At 42.8% G+C, this 20,051-nt stretch overlaps 1 protein-coding gene across 2 annotated transcripts in view; it reads right to left on the reverse strand.

Moving 5' to 3' along the window:
• Nucleotides 1-10,707: 10,707 nt before the first annotated feature.
• LOC137383476 (WW domain-binding protein 2-like) overlaps nt 10,708-20,051 on the reverse strand; it is a 46,994-nt gene continuing 37,650 nt past the window's right edge. The window contains exons 9-10 of one of the 2 annotated variants that reach the window (XM_068056445.1): nt 12,452-12,556; nt 10,708-11,027 (exon numbers count right to left, since the gene is read on the reverse strand). In XM_068056445.1, the coding sequence (XP_067912546.1) occupies nt 11,005-11,027; nt 12,452-12,556 (128 nt within the window). In that variant the 3' untranslated portion in view covers nt 10,708-11,004. Of the gene's footprint in view, nt 11,931-12,451; nt 12,557-20,051 lie in introns of both variants that reach the window. The other variant, XM_068056444.1, reaches the window with a different exon arrangement.

Genomic DNA, 20,051 nt, shown 5'->3' on the forward strand with positions numbered 1-20,051 from the left:
CCAGGGTATCAGAGATTTGCTCAAAGGATGAGCACATAGACATGGCTGGGCCCATACAAGAGCTACTGGACTTTACAGAATCTTAGAATTATGGCTAATAGGTAAGGTGTTGCTGTAAGCAATTTTAAAAAAATTTTGTTCTTTTCCCAATAAAATTCAGAAAGATCTAAATTCCTCTGAAAAAACCTGGGAGTGGCTTCTGGCTGAGGAAGAACCCATTATCCTCAGCGGACTTCTTTGGTGCTGGCTTGAGCAGTTCAAAGAGCCTGTCCTATCAAAAATAGACATACTGCACTTAATAAAAACTCACAGAACCAATACCCTGGGACTCCTGAAGAAGGTAAAGCTCTGGGGATCCTGAGTTTCTCCTGGGCAAGGAACCTAACACAGTTTCTCATGGACTTTAGAACTGCTCAATTGAACTGAGTAGAGAAACCACTTACATTAGATTTACCAGGAGGATGTTTCCTCTTGTGGGGGAGACTAAAACTAGGGGACACAGTTTAAGAATAACAGGTCTCCCTTTTGGGATGAAGATGAGGAGAATTTTTTTTTTCTCAAAGTGTCATTAGTCTGTGGAATTGTCTTCCCCAGAAAGCAGTGGAAGCTGGGTCATTGAACTTACTCAAGGCTGAGTTAGATAGATTTTTGATAGACAAGGGAGTCAAGGGTTATGGGGGGCAGACAGGAAAGTGGAGTTGAGACCACAACCAGATCAGCTATGATCTTATTGAATTAATTAACTAATTCCTTAAGGAACCTCTCGAGGATTCCAAAGAGCAGGGAAGTTTTGGATCTTTTTATCTAAAATAATGTGGAGCAGGGAAGAGTAGGAGTGTGGGCCACAGTGTGACCTGAACTCACCCCTTACTATTCCCACCCTCTGTTGACCAGCAAGCTGCATCATGACGCTCAGACCTAGTGATCACATCTCACTGAAATGAAGCCTGAGGCCCAAGTTGCAGGAAATCTTGTGCCTTCGTCTTTAGGTATGTGTTCCAGACATGTTGCCCACGTTGAATTGTTACCTGTTGCGAAACCTATTTCTCAGCTGCTTTGCTTTAAAATACAAAACTTAGATATTGCTCAAACCACAAATCAGTTCCCTGAGGAAAAAGATAATCAATAGAAGTGTGACTAAAGATCAGTGTAGCTTTCAGCCGTACAACATTTTGTTTTAGCACTACTTTCTTCCTTGTTAACTTTTGTTCAGGTGGCCATGTAGTGTGAATAGGGGCAGAAAACTAGTGAGCAGCCCTTTCACAATCTGCACAGTAAGCTGCTGCTCAGCACATCCCCACGCAGAATGTTTGAGATCCAAACTATGATGAAGTGAATGACTGAGTCTGTATTTATTTACTCTGTGGCATGGCAGGTTTTTAGCAATGCTTTACCTTCAATGCTTAACATGATCAAAGCAAGAGCATTTCTCATTTCATAGTATTATTTGAATTTCAAAACCTGTCCTATTTTCAGTGCAGGAATGTTACTGCAGTCTCAAAAAGGTTAAACGTCACTCATATATTAACTTTGACCAGAATGGCAGTTTTACTGAGCTGGTAGTGGGGAATATAATAATTTGCTGTCAAAATAATGGCAAGGCTAATAGTGCAAACACTGCAGCAAATTTAAGTGAGGGCAGATGCATGATTAAATGTAGAAATCCAAAAGTTGCTGTCTGAGATGCACATTGAGTTCATTCACTCGAATTTATACTTCCTTATCATTCCTTGTGCAGTCAATTCCACAATCCTTCAATCTGATTGGTTAAGGAGATACACAGTTGCTTGCTCTGTTCACTCAGGTCCCAGATGCCTTGTTTCCCTTGCTGCGCCATTGTCAGCTCACAGGTCCAGCAACTTGCAACGGAAAATATTGTCGATTAAAGGGGCACGGGCAAGTCTAACTAACAGCCGACGCTCCTAAATTCACTCCTACTGCAAAATATGGCACAATGAATACTTTTAACAGCTTAAACTTACTGAACCATGAAAGTGCTGACTGTGACAGGCAGCTCGTGAAAGTACCCATGGATTTACCTTTAACAAGACTTTGGATCCAATCAGCAGCAAAGGTAAATATTTAAAATTTGTTTCTGCATTGCTGTTCTTTTGAATTGTTGATTCTAACAGCTTTCAAACATAAAACAGACCGAACTCAGCCCTGAATGATGGGATATTTTTCCTTGCAGCAACAATACATATACACGTTCACTGCCACTTCATCTCAAAAATAATATACAAATGTGGAAGTATTGTTAATACACTTGTGCTTTTTGATTGGTTCCCAACCATCCTTTCAAATAGCTTTGGGGAAACCTTGGTTATTCTTCTTATCTCCGTACCTAAGGAAAGATATGCTTGCATTAGATGTAACATTTTCCAGATAGATTCCTGGAATGAGAAAGCTGTCCTATGAGAAGAGATTGAGTAGAATGGGCCTATATGCTCTGAAGTTTAAAGGAATGCGAGGTGGTGTCATTGAAACATAGCGTCTTAGTGGATTGATGGGGTAGCTGCTGAGTGGCTGTTTTACCTGGCAGAAGTGTCTAGAGGGCATATTTAGAACTGAGATGTGGAGACATTGCTTCACTCAGAGGGCTGTGAATCTTTGGAATTCTCTACCCCAGAGGGCTGTGGATGCTCAGTCATTGAGTATGTTTAAAGCAGAGATTGACAGATTTTTGGGCGCTACAGGAATCAAGGGATAAGGGGACAGGGCAGGAAAGTGGAGTGATGGTAGATAATCAGCCATGACCTTACTGAATGACGGAGCAGGCTCATGGGGCAGTATGGCCTACTCCTGCTCCTATTTTTCATAATATCACATGGTGGCAAGATGTCTGACAGCAGTAGCAATGAAAATGAAAAGTGTTTCAGGAATCAGTTATTTTCATGGGAGAAATGCTGAAAAATAATGAAAGGTTCTGGCTCTGAAAAATGGGTCACCAAAAACCAGCCTGACTGCTACAGTTTGGGATGTCATTTGAAGGCAGCAGAAATATGTAGTAGGTTGGTGAGGGGGGGGGGGGGGGGGAAGGGGGGGGTGGGGGGGTGGGGAGGGGCGTAGGGGGTATGAAATTGAGACGTAGTGAAATAATCTGAAGTGGAAAAAAGTTCCAACAGTGGAACAAGATTTGATGGGTCAAAATTCAGTCAAAGGCCAAAGGTGAGAAGTATACCCAAAATGGCTGGTGGTTTTGGCCTCTGGAATATACTGTTTGCTCAAACTCTCCCTTATTCTATTTGATACAAAACATTTAAGTAAACCAAAGGTCTGCATATTGAAACAGAGCAAGTGATTATTCAAAGGAAAGGGTGTTGCTTTCTAGAGAGGAGGAGCTGAAAGGTTTGAATAGATTAGCCCAAAGCAGGCATAGCTCATCCCTGCCATCTTTATCAAAACTACTGGTTGTAATTATTTTGCATCACAAAATAATGATAAAAGGGTTGAATTGCAGATTTTTTTTTTGTTTTAGTACATGTATGAAAGAGTGTGTGTGTTGTTACAACCAGGTGAGAAAGGGGTCTAGGGCTTCCCTCTCCGCCTTTGCCTGGTTTAACCGTAACAGGGTTTAATTTTTAAAACACCATGTTTTTAGCTCCCCCTCAGTGAATTCTTGTTCACTGCTCTCCAATTGTAAGGCAAAGAAATCAACCAGACAGGTTTTCTTAGATTTAAACAAGAAAGATGGAAGTTTATTAACCTTAAAACTCTAATTTGGTTAAAACGACTATGAATACATGACGCGACCACGCTAGCATGCATACGCAATAAACACACACGCAGATAGAGACAGAAAAGTAGAAAGAATAAAGGGGAAATGTTTGAAGCAATAGCTGGGGTTTATTTACTGTCCTTTGAGTTCGATGTAAAGTCTTTGATTGCAGGTAAATCTTCCCGTTTTGTAAGGGACCAGTGGACGCTTTCAAACTTATTTTGATGTGGGAGTCCTTTCGCTCTTGCGGTTTAAGTGACTTCAGTAGATCCAGAGATTCATGTGAGAGAGAGAGAGCTAGCCAGGAGAGAGGCTTGATTCTGCCAACTCCAGTTGCAATCTGACCCAAAACTGTTGTGAGTGTTCAAACAAAACCTGGACCAGCAGGTTAGTCATGTGACTAGCTGTTTTAACAAACTCCTGCATTTGTGGATTCTCCAGCTTAGCAGATACCATGGAATGCTGGCTTTCTTACACATGCAACATCTGGTGATCAAAATCCATTTAGGTTAATTGGATCAGGGAGCCGTTCTATTGTCTCCAGGCACTGTCTCTTAGTATGCAAATGTTTTCCAGTGACTGCTGATCTCTTTAAACAAGTAATTTCTTCATTCCAGCAACAGTTTAAAATTAATGTTCATATGACAAAATTAATATGCCTCATTCTTGGCAGGTTGGGTCTTCATGACAGTGTGTGTGACCATTAAGATAAATCAACAATGGAAAATAGTCATTTGGTCTTTATTGTTTTGCCCCTAAATGTAGTGATTTTTTTTTTTGTTTCCTAAACTACAAAGTTATTAAGCAAAAGAGACACCACAAAAATCAACAACAATAAAATTAGATAAATGGGAGACAATTGTAATGGGAAAATGACACAATTGCAAAATAGTGCGTAAAATGTTATTAATTAATTTCCCTGTGGATAAATCGAATGTACAAGTCATTAAACATTGTGTTAATCTTATCTATAACCTGATGTCTTTGCACAGAAATTCAGAAGCCAAATACAATACAGAAGCACAAATGAACACACCAGTAATAAAACAATCCTGCGAATCATTTGAACGCACCAGAAAAAGCCAGCAAGGCTGACCAAGGGTTGATTAAACAGTTACAAAGTCAATATAGAGCATGTTAGTCAGTGTACATTCAGGGCACTGGCAGTAATTCCAGCTGAAGACGATTGCCAAAACAAACTTCAGATGGCAAACAAAGGAACAATGAGTTTCTGAAAATCTAGGAGTGTAGTTGTTTCCTTCATTAAATATAATGGGTACAAAAAAAAATCATGTGACAGAGTAGCCCAGGACTCCTGTCGAACAATAAAATCTTGCTCTGGGGCTGTATTTTCAAAGGGCCGTGAGGTCGGGACTTGGTGTGGTCGCTATTTGAAAATTGCTGTCCCGGAGGTCGTCTCGGAACCTTGACGCTCCTGGGACAGTCTGCAATTTTCAACGTGAGGGCGGTGGTGGGAGGGAATGGGGAATGCACTCACCTCCAATTAAGGGCCCATTAAGCTCATGGAAGAGCTAATTATAGGAATGGGGTGTGGTCTGCACTGATATTTCCCATGCTGATTCCGATGAGCCCGACCAGTCTGGTGCGCAATAATGCGCAGCCGTCAGGCTCACAGTGGGCAGAGGGCAAACTTTATTGTTGGAAGATGGAATGTTTTGGGCCCAGGGGGACCTTGCTGCGGGCCAATCACAGGACATTTTATTTTGGAAGTGCTGCCTCACCTCTTTATTCCACTAGCCCTTCATGGAGCTGCCTGCTCTCTTTGGCAAGGCAGCAGCAGGCTCCATCATGGCTGCTGTCTGCCTTTGCCGCTCGCACTCCGCAGGCAGCTCCCACCTCCTCCAGATGCTCAGCACCACTAATTGGATGCCGAGCTCGCCTCCTGCCCAATTAGGGCATTAACATTTAAGATTGCGTCCTATTAGGGATGCAGCTCAGATGCTGGGTGGGACCTGGAAATCATCTGGGCATTGGGTTCCGGACCCCGTTTTGAAAATTCAGCCCCTGGGGGTCAGTTATTGTTTCTCAATTTTATGTACAATATGACTATGAGACTTGTATTTGTTTTTGTTTCTTGACTTCTGAAAATATAGCATTGCTAGATCATGTCAGTAGCTCAGTTGACAGCACTAATATCTCCAAGTCAGAAAGTTCTGTCTTCAAATCCCACTCCAGGACCTGAGCACTTTTGGAGATGCTGTCTTTCGGATGTGACATTAAATTGAGGCCCTGTTTGCCCTCTCAGTTGCACACAGCACAGACCCCTCAGCATTATTACAAAGAAAAGCACATGGTTCTCTCAATGCCCTTTGTTTTTAATGTGGTCCAAAGTCTAAAACACAAAACCTCTCTCAAGTGGTGTTGTCAGTGTTTGCACCCTGGAGGGACATCTCCACTTATGAATGCCTCAGGATGACTTTGAATGTCCCGCTAACAAGGAAGATCTGGATAATCTACTCAGTTAGCCAAAGCATTGTTCTGGCTGGGCTTCTTGATCGACTTCTGTTTCCGGTTGGGGCCTTGTAATGTGCAAAGGTTTTTCAGATGCAAATTGCAGTGGCCATTCGTGGCTGCCAGTTTTTAAAAAGTTAACTGTAGGATTTTTCCATTACAAATCTAATGTAAGTTTCTAACCGATGAATTAATATTTCTCATTTGGCATATTGTGTTTTCCTGACAGTGAACACAACTCCAATTCCATATTTACCAACAGTCCCACACCTTGCTTTGCCTCTCTTGCTGACCATCACAGTGTCCTTTTCGCCACAATACTGAAATAAAGACCACCACAAAAAAAAGTCCATATCAACTTTATCAAGCAAATCATCCAATATTCCATAAAAAAGTCAAATAATCATCCTTGTGTGTTCCCTTAGTGCCTGTCTTCTGTGTGCCTTTGCCTGGCCAAGCCCAGTGGCTGCAGCATGGCTGGTGGAAGGCTGCTGACTATCACTGGGGGGGAGACTGCAGGAAGCCTTGTGGGATGACCTCAAGCAACTCTGGGCCAAGAAGACCCAGGTTTGGACTGCACCAGCTTGATATGGGTGACATTAAACTGGAATGGCTGGCTGACAGTTAATAGCAAGGACACTGGTGGAGTGGCAGTGGTGGGGGGACAAATAGGGCTGAATTTTATGCTGCCCCAGTGGGTTGGATGGTGGTGTGGGGGAGGATGGGGGTGGCGTAAAATTGAGTGGGAGGCTCCAGAAGGCCTACCCGTCCCACTCTCACCTCCAGTCAACTTTACGGCGGTCTGGCAGGGGAGGGGGGAAACGGTCCACCCGCCCAAGACCAATCAAGGCCCTTAAGTAGCCACTTAAGGGCCTTTGCCTGCCTCCATGTGTATTTTACATAAGAACATAACATAAGAAATAGGAGCAAAAGTAGGCCATTCAGCCCCTCAATCCTGCTCCACCATTCAATAAGATCATGGCTGATCTGTCCCAGGCCTCAACTCCTCATTCGGGCCTGCTCCGCATAACCCTCGACTCCCCAAACTACCCAACTACCTGTGGAAAGCGGGTGTGCTGGGGACATGAAGGGCTGCCCGGCAATAGCTGCCGGCCTTTCTGTGTGCTGGGGCCGGGGGCCATGGCAGTCGGGCACAGAGTGCCCAATTGAGGGCCACCACTGCCTCCCAACTCACTCCCAGGACCCAAGATGCACCCCCTCCCCACAAACGACCACTCTAGCCTCACCAGGGCATGACTGATCATCACTGGTAACGCATGCTCAATGTACCTGAGGTCCTGGCTCCATGTTGTTGGCTGGGCTGCAGTCCCAGCAGTGGCCACCGCTCCCTGTGGCGCTGCTGGGACTAAGAGCTGCTGGCCCGGATCCCCAGGCTAGGCGGAAGGGGGTTCGCCACTGACTTTTACATCAATGGCGAATTCCCATCCGCCTAAGGTAAAATCCAGCCCATACTGTCATCTTGAGAGATGACAGCAGGTTTGTGCTCCACAGAGCCACTGCCACTCCCCTGGGGTGACAACACAGCAATCCTAATCATATGTTGGAGGACTAATTGCTGGACTGTTGTGTCACCCTCAAATATCCACAGCCATTGCGGCAGCTCTGCATGCAGGTCCTCAAGGTGACACAGCTGGTATTGACTTGCACAGCTATCTGTTTCCATTGCCTTCTCAGAGTTTGTCGAGGATCTCCTGGTTCCCTGCACAGATGGAGTACCTCTCACCTCCTGTCCACTTCCTGCATCTAGACCTCCAGTTCTGCATGCCAGAGATCCTTGGAGCCTGCTCCCAGCCATGTGGTGTCATTGCTGTCACTTTCCCACGTCAAACTGACTTCTAGAATGACTTCCAGCACCTGCTCCAACCAAAATGTCCCTCCCCCTTAAGGGGTGCAGTCCAGCTTGAGCTTGTGCCAGCCCCTTCTGATTTTGTACCCCCCTGCTCAGGCATGCAGTCACTCAACGGCATGCTTTGCACTGACTGCACGCTGCAGTCATTTAAATGAGCAGGCAGCACAAATTCTGTAAGCTATCTGCTTCAGAAGCAACAGGCGTGGGTTAATCACGCATCGTGATCCCTGAGCCAATTTTCGTGCCTTAACAAATTTTGCCTCCCTGATGTTTTAAAACTTTGAAATTGAGAAGAGAATTTTTTCAAATATTGTTATTTTTAATTGGCGAAAATTGTAATTTTTTGAAGACAAAGTTCTTGTAAAGTTTAATTATTCATTCATTTTAGATAACTTGTGTTCTGGGTATTGAAGGTTGCCCAGAGTAAGCATACTACTTCACTCCAGGGACCATGGCTTAAATCCATCCAAGACCAAGAGAGTGAAAGTCTCTTCACTTCCCTATCTTATGAATGCCATGTGAAATTTGTCCCGCTGGTTTCAACCCTTGGGTAATGTCTGAACTCTGGCTTCCTTGGGAAATGAGCCCTAGTGATCATTGCCCTGATGTCCTCCTCTGGATTTTGTGGAAAAGTAGAGCATGCACTTACTGTTCATGAATAGATAAATGCTTTTGAGGATTACTTGCAGTCTGTCATTTGGCTTTTGTATTTTGGTCCAGGGCAATTGGACATTTCTGCCTTAGCCCAATATGTTGGCTCTTTCCTTCATAACCTTCTGATGCAAAGTGATCTGTAGATTTTGGTCCTGTTAACACAGGATGATTTTGTACTCCTTTCTTTGTCTGTCACCATTTGGGAATTGTTTATCCTGGTCGTCCTTTTCTTATGGCTTATGGCTTCAAATTTATGCATTCTAATAAAGAAAAGGAGCTTGCATATATATTCACAACCTCAAGGATGCCTCAAATCACAGTCATAGCAGGAAGTACAGATACAGTCACCATTGTAATGTAGAGAAATGCAGCAGCCAATTTGTGCATAGGAAGTTCCCACAAGCTGCAATGAAATAAATGCCGAGATCATCTTTTGGTTGAGGGGTTAAGTGTTGGCTTGGACACCAGGAGGATTCCCCTGCTCTTCATCAAATTATACCATGGGCTATATCAACCCGAGAGGGCAGCAGGGCTTCAGTTTAACATCTTATCTGAAAGACTGCACCTACTGCAGTGCAGCACTCCCTCAGTATGCACTGAATTGCCAGACTAGATTGTATGCTGAAGTCTATGGAGTGGGTCTTGAACCCACAACCTTCTGACTCAAGAGTGCTGCCACTGAGCCAAGGTTGATAAAATTGTTCTGAGAATCTTTAAATAAAGTAGGTAGGTTACAAAACTGTAGCCATTCCATTGGAATAGTTTGTGATGGATCTATCAGAGGACCAATATGGTGGCTGGCATGTTTCAGGATATTTTTGGGACATTTTTCCACAAGTGAATTTGCCAAACACTTGCATATAAATGTTTGCCTTTTTAAAGTAAAATGTACCCTTACACTGAAATGAAAGATTGTTAAACTATTAACGAGCTATACATTGATGTTGTTTCCCCAAGGATGGAAAACAACAAACAACTCATTAGCCTGCCTCAGTGGCCGGATTTTTATGTCCCCCTCCCCACCGCCCCTCCCGCACTCCCCATGGGAGTGGGCTGGAGTCCGGGGAGGGCGGGGGTGTAAAATTGAGTGGGAGGCAGGGGGGTGGGTGGGGACACGGTTTCCATCACCTACCTGCCCCCACTGCAATTTTACCAGCGACAGGGGAGCTGGCAAATGGCCTGCCCACCCCAGGCCAATTAATGCCCTTAAGTGGCCAATTAATTGCCACTTAAAGGCCTCCTCCCGCTGCTGCTGGAATATTACCAGAGGTGATTGGCCACTTTGCAACCTGGGGGAGGCTGCCCAGTTGAATCTGGCAGTCTCCTTGCAGGCTGGGAGATCCCCTCCTGACTGGGCATCCTGCGCCCCACGGAGGGCCCCCTCCCCACATGGCACAAGTGGCTTCCACTGGAACACCTCTTCCCGCACTGCCAAACATCAACCTATACAACAGTGTAACCCAAGGAAGAGAAAATGCAATCCCCTTGACGTAGATATTGGATATTATGAAGGCAATTTTCAGTTTGAGCACAAATTCGGGGTAATTTTGACTTTGTGTGATACTGTGAAATAGGTAATAATTGTCAGCCCATTTTACATCTTGCCTGAATTTTATTTCCATTGACTTCAATGGAAATTGGGAAAGAGGTAAAATGGGCTGGTGATTTGCCAATGTTACATTATCAGCCAAAGTGATGAAGGGAAGGGCGTATTCTGGAATTATAGGGCTGATCTTGAACTGCATAAGGCTTTTTGATTTCACACTCATAATCAGAGGTTTGTCATTAATGGGAGTGGTTGTGTGTGGAGACCAGTTGCTAGGGGAGTCCCACAGGAAATTGTGGGACCGTTGCTCTTCATAATCTTCGTTAATGATTTGGGTGAAGGCATTGGGAAGCTCTTCATAGGTTGTGCAAAATGTTAGAATCTTGGATGAGAAAAACAGCTACAATCAAATGTGGATGCAATGGGAGAATGGGTTCATATTCGGCAGACTTTATTCAATACAGATAAATGCAGTGTTATGCATGTGGGTCCGGCAAATGTCAAGCATTTGTATACCATGCAGGATTTGAACTAAAGACGGCTGACTGAGTAAGAGACTTGGTATTATAGTACATGAACTGTTAAAGATTCATATCTAGTGCTCCAAAACTATATCTAAGAACAAATAAAATATTAGGAGGCCTTGCTAGGACTATCCAATATAAAACAAAAAGCATTATGCCATCCTTGTATAAGACCTTGGTTGGACTTCATGTGGAATACTGTGTACAGAGTTGGTCCCCTCTAGAGTGGGTGATGTAGAGAACCTGAAAAAGAGAGGAGGGATACTAGATTGATGGTGAGTTTTAAAGGCCCTTAGTTACCATCATAGATTTATAGAGTTGAGTCCTTTAACTAAAGAAAAGTTTTTTTTAGGGATATTTGATTGAGTAATCCAAAATAATGAAGTGAGTAGACAGTGTCCATATGGATAGACTATTTGAATTGGTTAGGATACGAAGAACCAAGGGACATGTGTAGAAGTTACATAAACATGAATCTTAGGTTAGATGTCAAAAGGAATTTTTTCCTTTTTGGAAGGACTTTTGGAATACGCTACTGGGTCACTCAGTGATTGAGATCTGCTGCAAGTGTTCAAAAGGGAGCGGAACATGTTCCTGGCTCTGATTGATCATACAGCGTATAATAGGTAGTTGGGATGTTGGATGATGTGCCTTATTTTGATTGCCTTTGTGGGTTAGAAAATAATTTCCCAGATTTCTTTTCTTGAGTTGACTGGGAGTTCTTATCTATTGTTTTTGCCTTTCACAGAGGGTTTCATGGTTACTGGTAGCATTGAGGAACATGATGCTCAGTTGCACCCTGGCCATATGAGACAGATTCAGTGGACCAGCTGGTCTTTTTCCCTCCATCATTATCGTCTGTGCATATGTACTCAGTAAGTTAAAGGAATTAGCAACCAGTTCAAGGATATCCTAACAAGTGCCAACTTTTATTGGTTGTTGCAGCTTTAGACGGGCATGTCCAGGACTGCAATCGGTGTCTGTGCCTCGTAATTTGCAGTCTGTCCTTTCATTTGCAATTTGCTTTGAAAGTAATGGTGTAGTTACTGAGCTACAAATATCACTGTTCAAGCTTGTCAAAGATCATTAAGTTACACTGTACGCAGGCTCTGGTAACTTCTGCCTATGATTTGGGTGTAGACTTCCCTGCAAATGACAGAAAGCAGTTAGGAAGTAGTTTATTTGCAGTCACAAGTTCCCTTTGTTAATCATTCTAATCTTATATTTTATCTACCGAAAAGTATATTCTGAAACTTCCAATTTGCAGCTCACAGCAATCAGAAAATAACAGTCACCTGCTGCATGTGGATCGCTAAACTAATGTGTGTGTGTTTTTATTGTAAAAGAGAACAAAAGAAAATTATCTTCATTTATTGGATATTTAGACAGAAACACAATTGGAAATTAAAAAAAAATCACAATATGCTGCAGACCATGAACTAACTTCTGTTTTATATAGGCAGGGTGTCTGATGTGTGGAAGCCCAATGTCATGTTTAAGAGCTCCAATTCAAGATATTGAGGAATTTACTCTATCAAGTTTCTTTTTGGCTCATATGGAGTGTACGCGTCCTGCTTATCTGAGAGCTTCAATGCAGGTTCTATGCTGACTCAACCTTAACCTCAGTTTGTTCCTGTACTTAAAGTGAAACCAAAGTGTTTACTTACCTGGTGTTTTAGGTGCAATAGTACTTTGACTGGCCCACTCCAGATTAGAGCTCAAAGGAGATGTATAATAATTAGGCATTGAAGAAATGGATGGGTTGAAATAAGCTAGAAAAGAAAATCCAGTTGAAATAAACAATTAAGTACACAGGTAAACTAAACTATGTTTCCCTTTCTGCCAAAATAAAGCATCTCAAAACCCTGTTTTTAACATTTTGTAAAATCGGGAGAGTGTCACACCCGGTGTTATATTTCAGGATTTTTTTTTCACAGCAAGGATTTGAAATAAGGTTATTTTTAATGTTTTTAAGCATTAAGTATTATCACGTTTTAGGAAAAAGCACCTAGATAAAAAAATGATTATTATACTAAATGGAATTTGTTTTCCTATGGACAAAACAAGAAATTACTCATTAGCTAATCTAGATAATTGAACAACATCTCACATCCATTGTGTTGGAAAGGTCTTTTCACCCTTGTCTACTTGTGAATAGAGAAATAGACAGAGGCTTTTTGAAACTGAAAGGTTGTAAGGTCAGCTAGACTTTTAAAGCAAAAGCTGCAAAAGCTGTCAGCAGGCTCTGAAAGTCAGAAAATGCTGACAGAACAGTTAAAAGACCTCTTCTTTAAGTCAAGAAAGATAACCCACTGACATGAGGAAATGTGGCATGTTGCTTTTTTTGTATCAGTATATGAAGGTAGATTCTATTGATAGTTAAGTGAATTTGAGAATTGTTCTGTTAGGGGAGACTGGCCTATTGGGATCATGGGATACTTGCCATAAAACTTAGGCCCCTGAAACTTGAGAAAAGCTTGTCTGTGAGACCCAGAGAACCACATGAATAATCTAATCAAGAGGTAGACGAGGTCAGGGGGAAGAAACAAGGAATCACATGAATAACCGAATCAAGAAGTTGACGAGGTGAATAATATGATTAAGGAAGGATGAGATCATGGAAGACAGTAAGATGGGAAGATGATGTAATTAAAGAAACAGCTTGTCAGGTAAACCTCTTGTAACTGTATAAATTGACTGCTCAAACATTGTACTAGTAGAATCCCTATGATCATTCGTGAGAGTAGGACTTCTCCTTGCATGCTCGTAATAAAGATCACTCATTTGGACAAGTCATTCGACTCTCAAGGTGTTTTTGGGTATCGGGGCAAGCCCTCACCCCTTATATTTGGCGTAATAAAGAGTCAATTACAAAAAGAAAGGGATAAACGAGAGGAGGAACGACCCAGACATATAGAAGAGACAGGTCGGTGGGCTGGGAAAGTGGAGTTCCTGAAGGCATATTGCGCAGATGTATCACAATGTATCAAGGGAAAGGGAAAAGAGGGAGATGGACGAGAGATTGTTGAAACAGAGGTGTAGTGAAGCTGAGCAGGAGCAAGACGATGTTAAGGTCACCTACTGGGTTTTGCAGTCCAAGTGCATGACCAGGATAGACCATGCATTAAGCTCAGGGAACTATTCAGCCCTACCAGAGGAATGGCTCGAGGCACCTGGAACAAATGAAGACTTGGGTAGCTAGGGCTATGGGCCTGAGAAAAGGGGACGCATAGCAGCTAGTTCAGAATACTCATCAAAGAATGACTGTGAAAGGCTGCTGCATAACCTCTTGGAGTCTGTCTGCTTTGTGAGAGTTTATCGTTTTCCTTTGGGTTTTAATTATAGTTGTTGCAAGATATTTGAAGAAAGGAGAATTGGGATTGTTGACGTAATTGATTTATTTCTGTTTCCCTTCCTTTAAACGCACGTGCTACTCTTTTCTGTCTGTGGGTGTGTGTGGATTTATTTATTTTATTTGGGTGCATGATGTTTGTGTGCTTGAATTTGTGATTTTCAGTGAGATTTTGAAACTAAGACGTACTGGCACAAACTACTGGCTACTGGGGATGAAGCTCCAGTTTGTTTTCCAAATATAAAGATAAGTCCGGAGCCTTGTAAAAGTCCAGCAGAAACAACAGTTTAAACCTTTCAAACTTTTTCAGCAAGTTAAAGAAGACACAATTCAAATGTGGTTAAGTCGGGAACATCAGAACTTGGAAGTTATTCTAAAGGACAGGGAAAAGTTGCCAGGAGTAGGGGATCAAGTGATTGTTAGGGTCCTACTTGCAAAATTAGGCTTAGCACCTCACTGGCAAGGGCCTTATGAGGTCCCGATGACCAGCAACACTTGTACGTGTGGATGTGGAAGGGGAAGGCCGGTGGAAACACTGGACACAGATCAAGGAGTATGGAAATGCAAAGAATAATAAGGACTAACCAGTGACGACCGGCGTCCACTATGTTCTCTCTTTACAGGATCATAAAAACCGCAGTACTGCTGATATGTCTGGCAACCACAATCGTGAAAGGAACCAAGTCAGTTGACTGGGAGCCCAACAAGGCCTGTTCTATAAGAACTCGAATGATGCCAATTACAATCGGGCACATGGAACGTTAAATGACATGGTTAACAAACTAGTATGCCTAAGGAGTAGCTCAGAACAGTTGGGAGTAGTGAACAGCAGTGCCTGAAGTTGCAAAGTGTGGCAATGAAGGTTCCCTTTATACTTAAAGCAGTCATGCTTTAATCTAGCGTCAGTATCATCCACTATAGTTCTAACTTTATAACCCCGATTACATTTGTATGCAGTTACTTGTCGGATTATGTCCTATTCGAGTTATTTGTTATTAAATTGTCTAACAACGTGAATGTTGACTGCAGGCTCCCATTTTGGGTAATCTCCTCATCATCTGTATCCTAAACAGGAGAGGTTGTTAGACACCATTAAGTGTACATGAGCATATTGGCTAGCTTCGTGGCTGAACGGCACAGCCAGATTCACTGATTCAATTACAACTCTTAATTTAAAAAAAAATTGAACTGCTAGAATAATTGTGTAGAGCCAGTCAATATTTATTAATGAATTACAGCTGTTAGCTAGAATGAGCTTGCTGACTTCTAAATCATATTGAGCAACGGAATTTTAAGTTAGATTTGAATTTAACCAACATGCTAGCAAAACACTAAAGAACCGGGGCATTCAAATCCTTCTCGGGGTAGAGAATACAGGGATCATGGGAGATAGCAATTGGCCAAAGTAATACCTCACACCCAAAAACACAACCTGGAGAGATTCTCTTCTTACGGGATCTCGCTGGCTGGGTGTAGGGAATAATGTTGTCTGTCCACATCCCATAGGGATAGGGATGAGAGCCACGCATGGTTTTAATACCACCCTAAACTGTACCTTTGAAATTTCCAGCGCCTGCCATGAACCGACGCAGGTGGCATATCGTAGAGAAGAGGAATACGGCATGACCACCGCGAGCCTCAATACCAGTACAGTAACTTCCACTGCCCAGTGATCAACTCGAGTTTCTGCTTCCACTCCCGGGCCCCAACGACAATCGGGCATTCGGTGATAACTCACATCCGGCCTCCCTGTACGGAGTGGAAGAACATATCCGACAATCTAATGGAGGACTTGTTGAGATACCTGCTTTCCAAGGGGAAGCGAATCCCTAAACTTGCTGGAACATCTACTGAAGGTGAGGGAATAGGCCCGGGAAACAACGAAGCTGTATAACTGAATCTAACAGGAGGTCAAACAACTGGGAGAGGATGTGGAAGCCGAACTGGAGAACGCATCGTGGTGGGAGACGATTTGGGACTGGGGAATTAGGCTGGACGTTCACCCACGGATTAGAATTGCTTGCCATATACTGGTGGTGGTGCAGTTGCTAATTGCTGTTGGACTTATGGTTGAATGTTGTACCCTTGCACCTAAATTGAGATGTTGGACATAATTTAGAAAATGTAACCGGCAAATCTAACCACCTGTCTGGCCAACAGTGATGGAGCAAGGAGAACTTAGCCTTAGTTGGCCATCTTGCTAGTAGCCAAGGGCCAAAAGTGGGGACTGAACTGGTGTACCCTGGAAGTACTGCGGGCTTGACTATAATTGCTGAAATTTATGTAGCGTAATACAAAGCATCAATCCCAGACTAAGCCTGGTCACTAGGACACAGGTGAGGTCGTAAGAGGATGCTAGGGAAGGATCCAAAGCTCATCGAAACTGGTAGGATCCCTGGATTATTTGAAGGGCAGAGGATTCTAGGGTAATGGCTACATTGGGCCAGGCACTGGCCAAGGGCCAAAAGGGGGGTCTGTAAGGGGAGACTGGCGTAGGGGGATCATGGGATACTTGGCATAATACTTAGGCCCCTGAAACTTGAGGAAGACTTGTCTGTGAGACCCAGTGAACCACATGAATAATCTAATCTAGAGGTAGACGAGGTCAGGGGGAAGACACAGGGAATCACACGAATAACTGAATCAAGAGGTTGACGAGGTGAATAATATGATCAAGGAGCGATGAACAAGGAAAGATGAGATCAGGGAAGAGAGTAAGATGGGAAGATGATGTAAGTAAAGAAACAGCTTGTGAGGTAAACCTCCTGTAACTGTATAAATTGACTGCTCAAACATTGGACTAGTAGAATCCCTATGATCATTCGTGAGAGTAGGACTTCTTGCATGCTCGGAATAAAGATCACTTGTTTGGACAAGACATCTGACTCTCAGGGCGTTTTTGGGTACTTGGGCAAGTACAGTATGTTTACTTATTGTGAAATAAAGCAGCTAGCAATTTGTCTTGCACATTGACCCACATTGACTAACTCAGTATGCTTTTGAAGAGGTTGAATAAGTACATTGTGAAAGACATAATTACTCAGTTCAAATCAAGGTGTTACTGCTATCATAATTATCATGGAAATAGTTCTAACATAATGTGAGCCAGCTCCCACAAAAATAAGATGTTCAGACTAATTACAGAGGTGACTGACACCACTGAATCTATGGAAGACCAGAATTCGTCAACAGTCAGCTGTTCTATTGGAGAAGCATTTCAACAGGGTTTTGCAGGTTGGGGAGATATTGTCAGTTCTGTGTAGAAGGAATTATCTTAAATATTATAGACGCTCAGTCTTGTCTAGTGTTGCTGTATGTTGGTGTAAAAATATAGAATAGGCCAACTGTGTTGCATTAACTGATGTTACTCATTCTGTTATTTGGTGCAAATGTTGTCATTCACAACAATGGCTTTTTTCATTGTAACTTGACATAAAGTAGCTAATACATTGACATAAAATGGCTAATATAATATGTATTATAGGAGAATGAGTTATCTTTTTAGAAACACAGGCAAGCACTTCATGCAGACAGGTTGCCAGGGCAACACTGATGAGGCTTTCCTCACAATCAGCTAGACAGAATGGAATGAGATAAGAAGGAAGAATAAGGCTTTGTCTGTCATGAATCATAATATAAGCTGCAGCAGAATGAGCGTTAGAATAGATTAGGTTATAATGTAGAGTGCTTATGCCTGTGATTGTGAAACTATAGAAAATAAAATCATTAATGGTAGGCAAGTTAGTCTAAAGATAATGAGAAAATTACTGAAGGAAAGCAGCTGAATACTACGAGGTGCCAAGAAATGTGTTCTTGTAAATCACAGATCAGAATGGTTCCAACTGTCTTGTGCTCAGTTCTTACCAGAAGCAGGCCAGAAGACAAAGAAGAGTCAGGTGACATAGATAGATTGCTACATGAAGAGGGAGAGCATCCTGACGTGGGGTGGGGGGGGGGGGGGCGGGTTGTGATGGTGGGTGGTGGTGGTGGCATTGGGGGAAGAATCGACTTCAGACACTAGAGCTCATCCTCAGGGCGGCTACTTACTTAATGTTTAATAAACTCCCACAGCACTTTATATTCTGCACTGAGATGGGATATATATTGTGTTCACCAAGGGTGAAGAGATCACATGGCAGTGCATGATATATCCCTGTAAGCCAAGTTTAGTCACAGAATCACAGAATTGTTACAGCACAGAAGGCTATTTGGCCCATCATGTCTGCACTGGCTCTCCGAAAGAGCAGTATACCTTGTGCCGTGCCCCGGACTTTTTCCCGTAGCCCTGCACATTCTTCCTTTCAGATAACAATCCAATTCCCTCTTGAATGCCTCAATCGAATCTGCCACCATCACACTCTCAAGCAGTGCATTCTAGATCCTAACCACTCACTACATGAAAAGGTTTTCCTCATGTTGCCATTGCTTCTTTTGCCAATTACCTTAAATCTGTGCCCTCGTATTCTTGACCTTTCCACCAATGGGAAAAGTTTTTCCCTATCTGCCCTGCCCAGACCCTTCATGAATTTTAACACCTCTATCAAATCTCCTCTCAACCTTCTCTTCTCCAAAGAAAATAGTCCCAACTTCTCCAATCTATCTACGTAACTGAAGTTCCTCATGCCTGGAATCATTCTTGTGAACCTTTGCTGCACTCTCTCCAATGCCTCCAAATCTTTCCTAAACTGTGGTGCCCAGAACTGGACACAATACTCCAGTTGAGGCTGAACTGGTGTTCTGTACAAGTTTAACATAACTTCCTTGCTTTTGTACTCTATACCTCTATTAATGAATGCTGTATGCTCTTCTTATGAAAACCCCACATGCCAAATGGAAAATATTAATTTCATCGAGTGGACATTTGCCTGAGACTTTTACTGGAAATTGTTACAAACACCTTTTCCTAAAAAAGGACAACAAGCAGCCAAGATGGCCACGCACATTTGCATGTGAAAAAACAAAAGGATTAGACTGGAGACAGAAATTATTGACTCAGCTTAGTCAGAATAATGGGGTGCTCTCTGATTCCAATTATCTGAGATAGCCTTATAAATGTGGTCATCAAAAGCCACCGACATCTATTGACTTTGAAAGAGCCAACCCCCCCTGAGTATGTCTGGACAGCCTGACGGGAGAGCCTTGAACTTCAGAGCAAATTCCAGAAGATTCCCATTAAAACACAAAGAGGTGATCATATCACATGACTGCTTGTGCCACTCTGGAGATTGTGAGTGGTGACTCAGAAGGCAGACTGTAACTGGAAGCAAGCAAGGGAACAGCTCTCTCTCTCCTCTCTCCAGTAGCGATCCAAAGAAGTCTCAAGCTGTCGCTGGTGAAGCCAAGTCTACAGATCCTTACAACCAACAACTAGGATACAAGCAAGTCTGCAACCATGCACATGGCCCAGCAAGGACTTCAGGACTAGAATTTCAAGTAAAGACACTGAGAATACTGAAATGTATTTCAATTCCATTTATTACAGACTCTACTCCAACCTCCTAACTCAGTTTTTCCCTCTGTATTCTATTTGTGTGTGTGTGGCTCTTGTGTAAATGGGGGACGTGGATGCATAGCATATTTTAGTAATTTTAACCGGTTTAGAGTGATAAGGATAATAAACTTACATTTTTCTTGTTTAAACTCAAGAAAACCTATCTGATTGGTTCATTTGCAATTATATGAGAAGAACTGGAGCAAGTGATCACTGAGGTGGTAAGTTAAATCACTGTTAAAAAAGATAAACCCTGTCGCGGTCAAACCAGGGAAGGGGCGAAAGGAGAGCCTGAGACCGCTTCCTCACCTGGTCGTGACACTCTACTAACCACTATCTCAATCTGTCCAGCCACCTTCAATGATTTATGCACACATACATCCACATCCCTCTGCTCTTGCACCCCTTTTAGAATTGCATTCTT

Source organism: Heterodontus francisci, chromosome 24, assembly GCF_036365525.1.
Source record: "Heterodontus francisci isolate sHetFra1 chromosome 24, sHetFra1.hap1, whole genome shotgun sequence".
NCBI lineage: Eukaryota > Metazoa > Chordata > Chondrichthyes > Heterodontiformes > Heterodontidae > Heterodontus > Heterodontus francisci.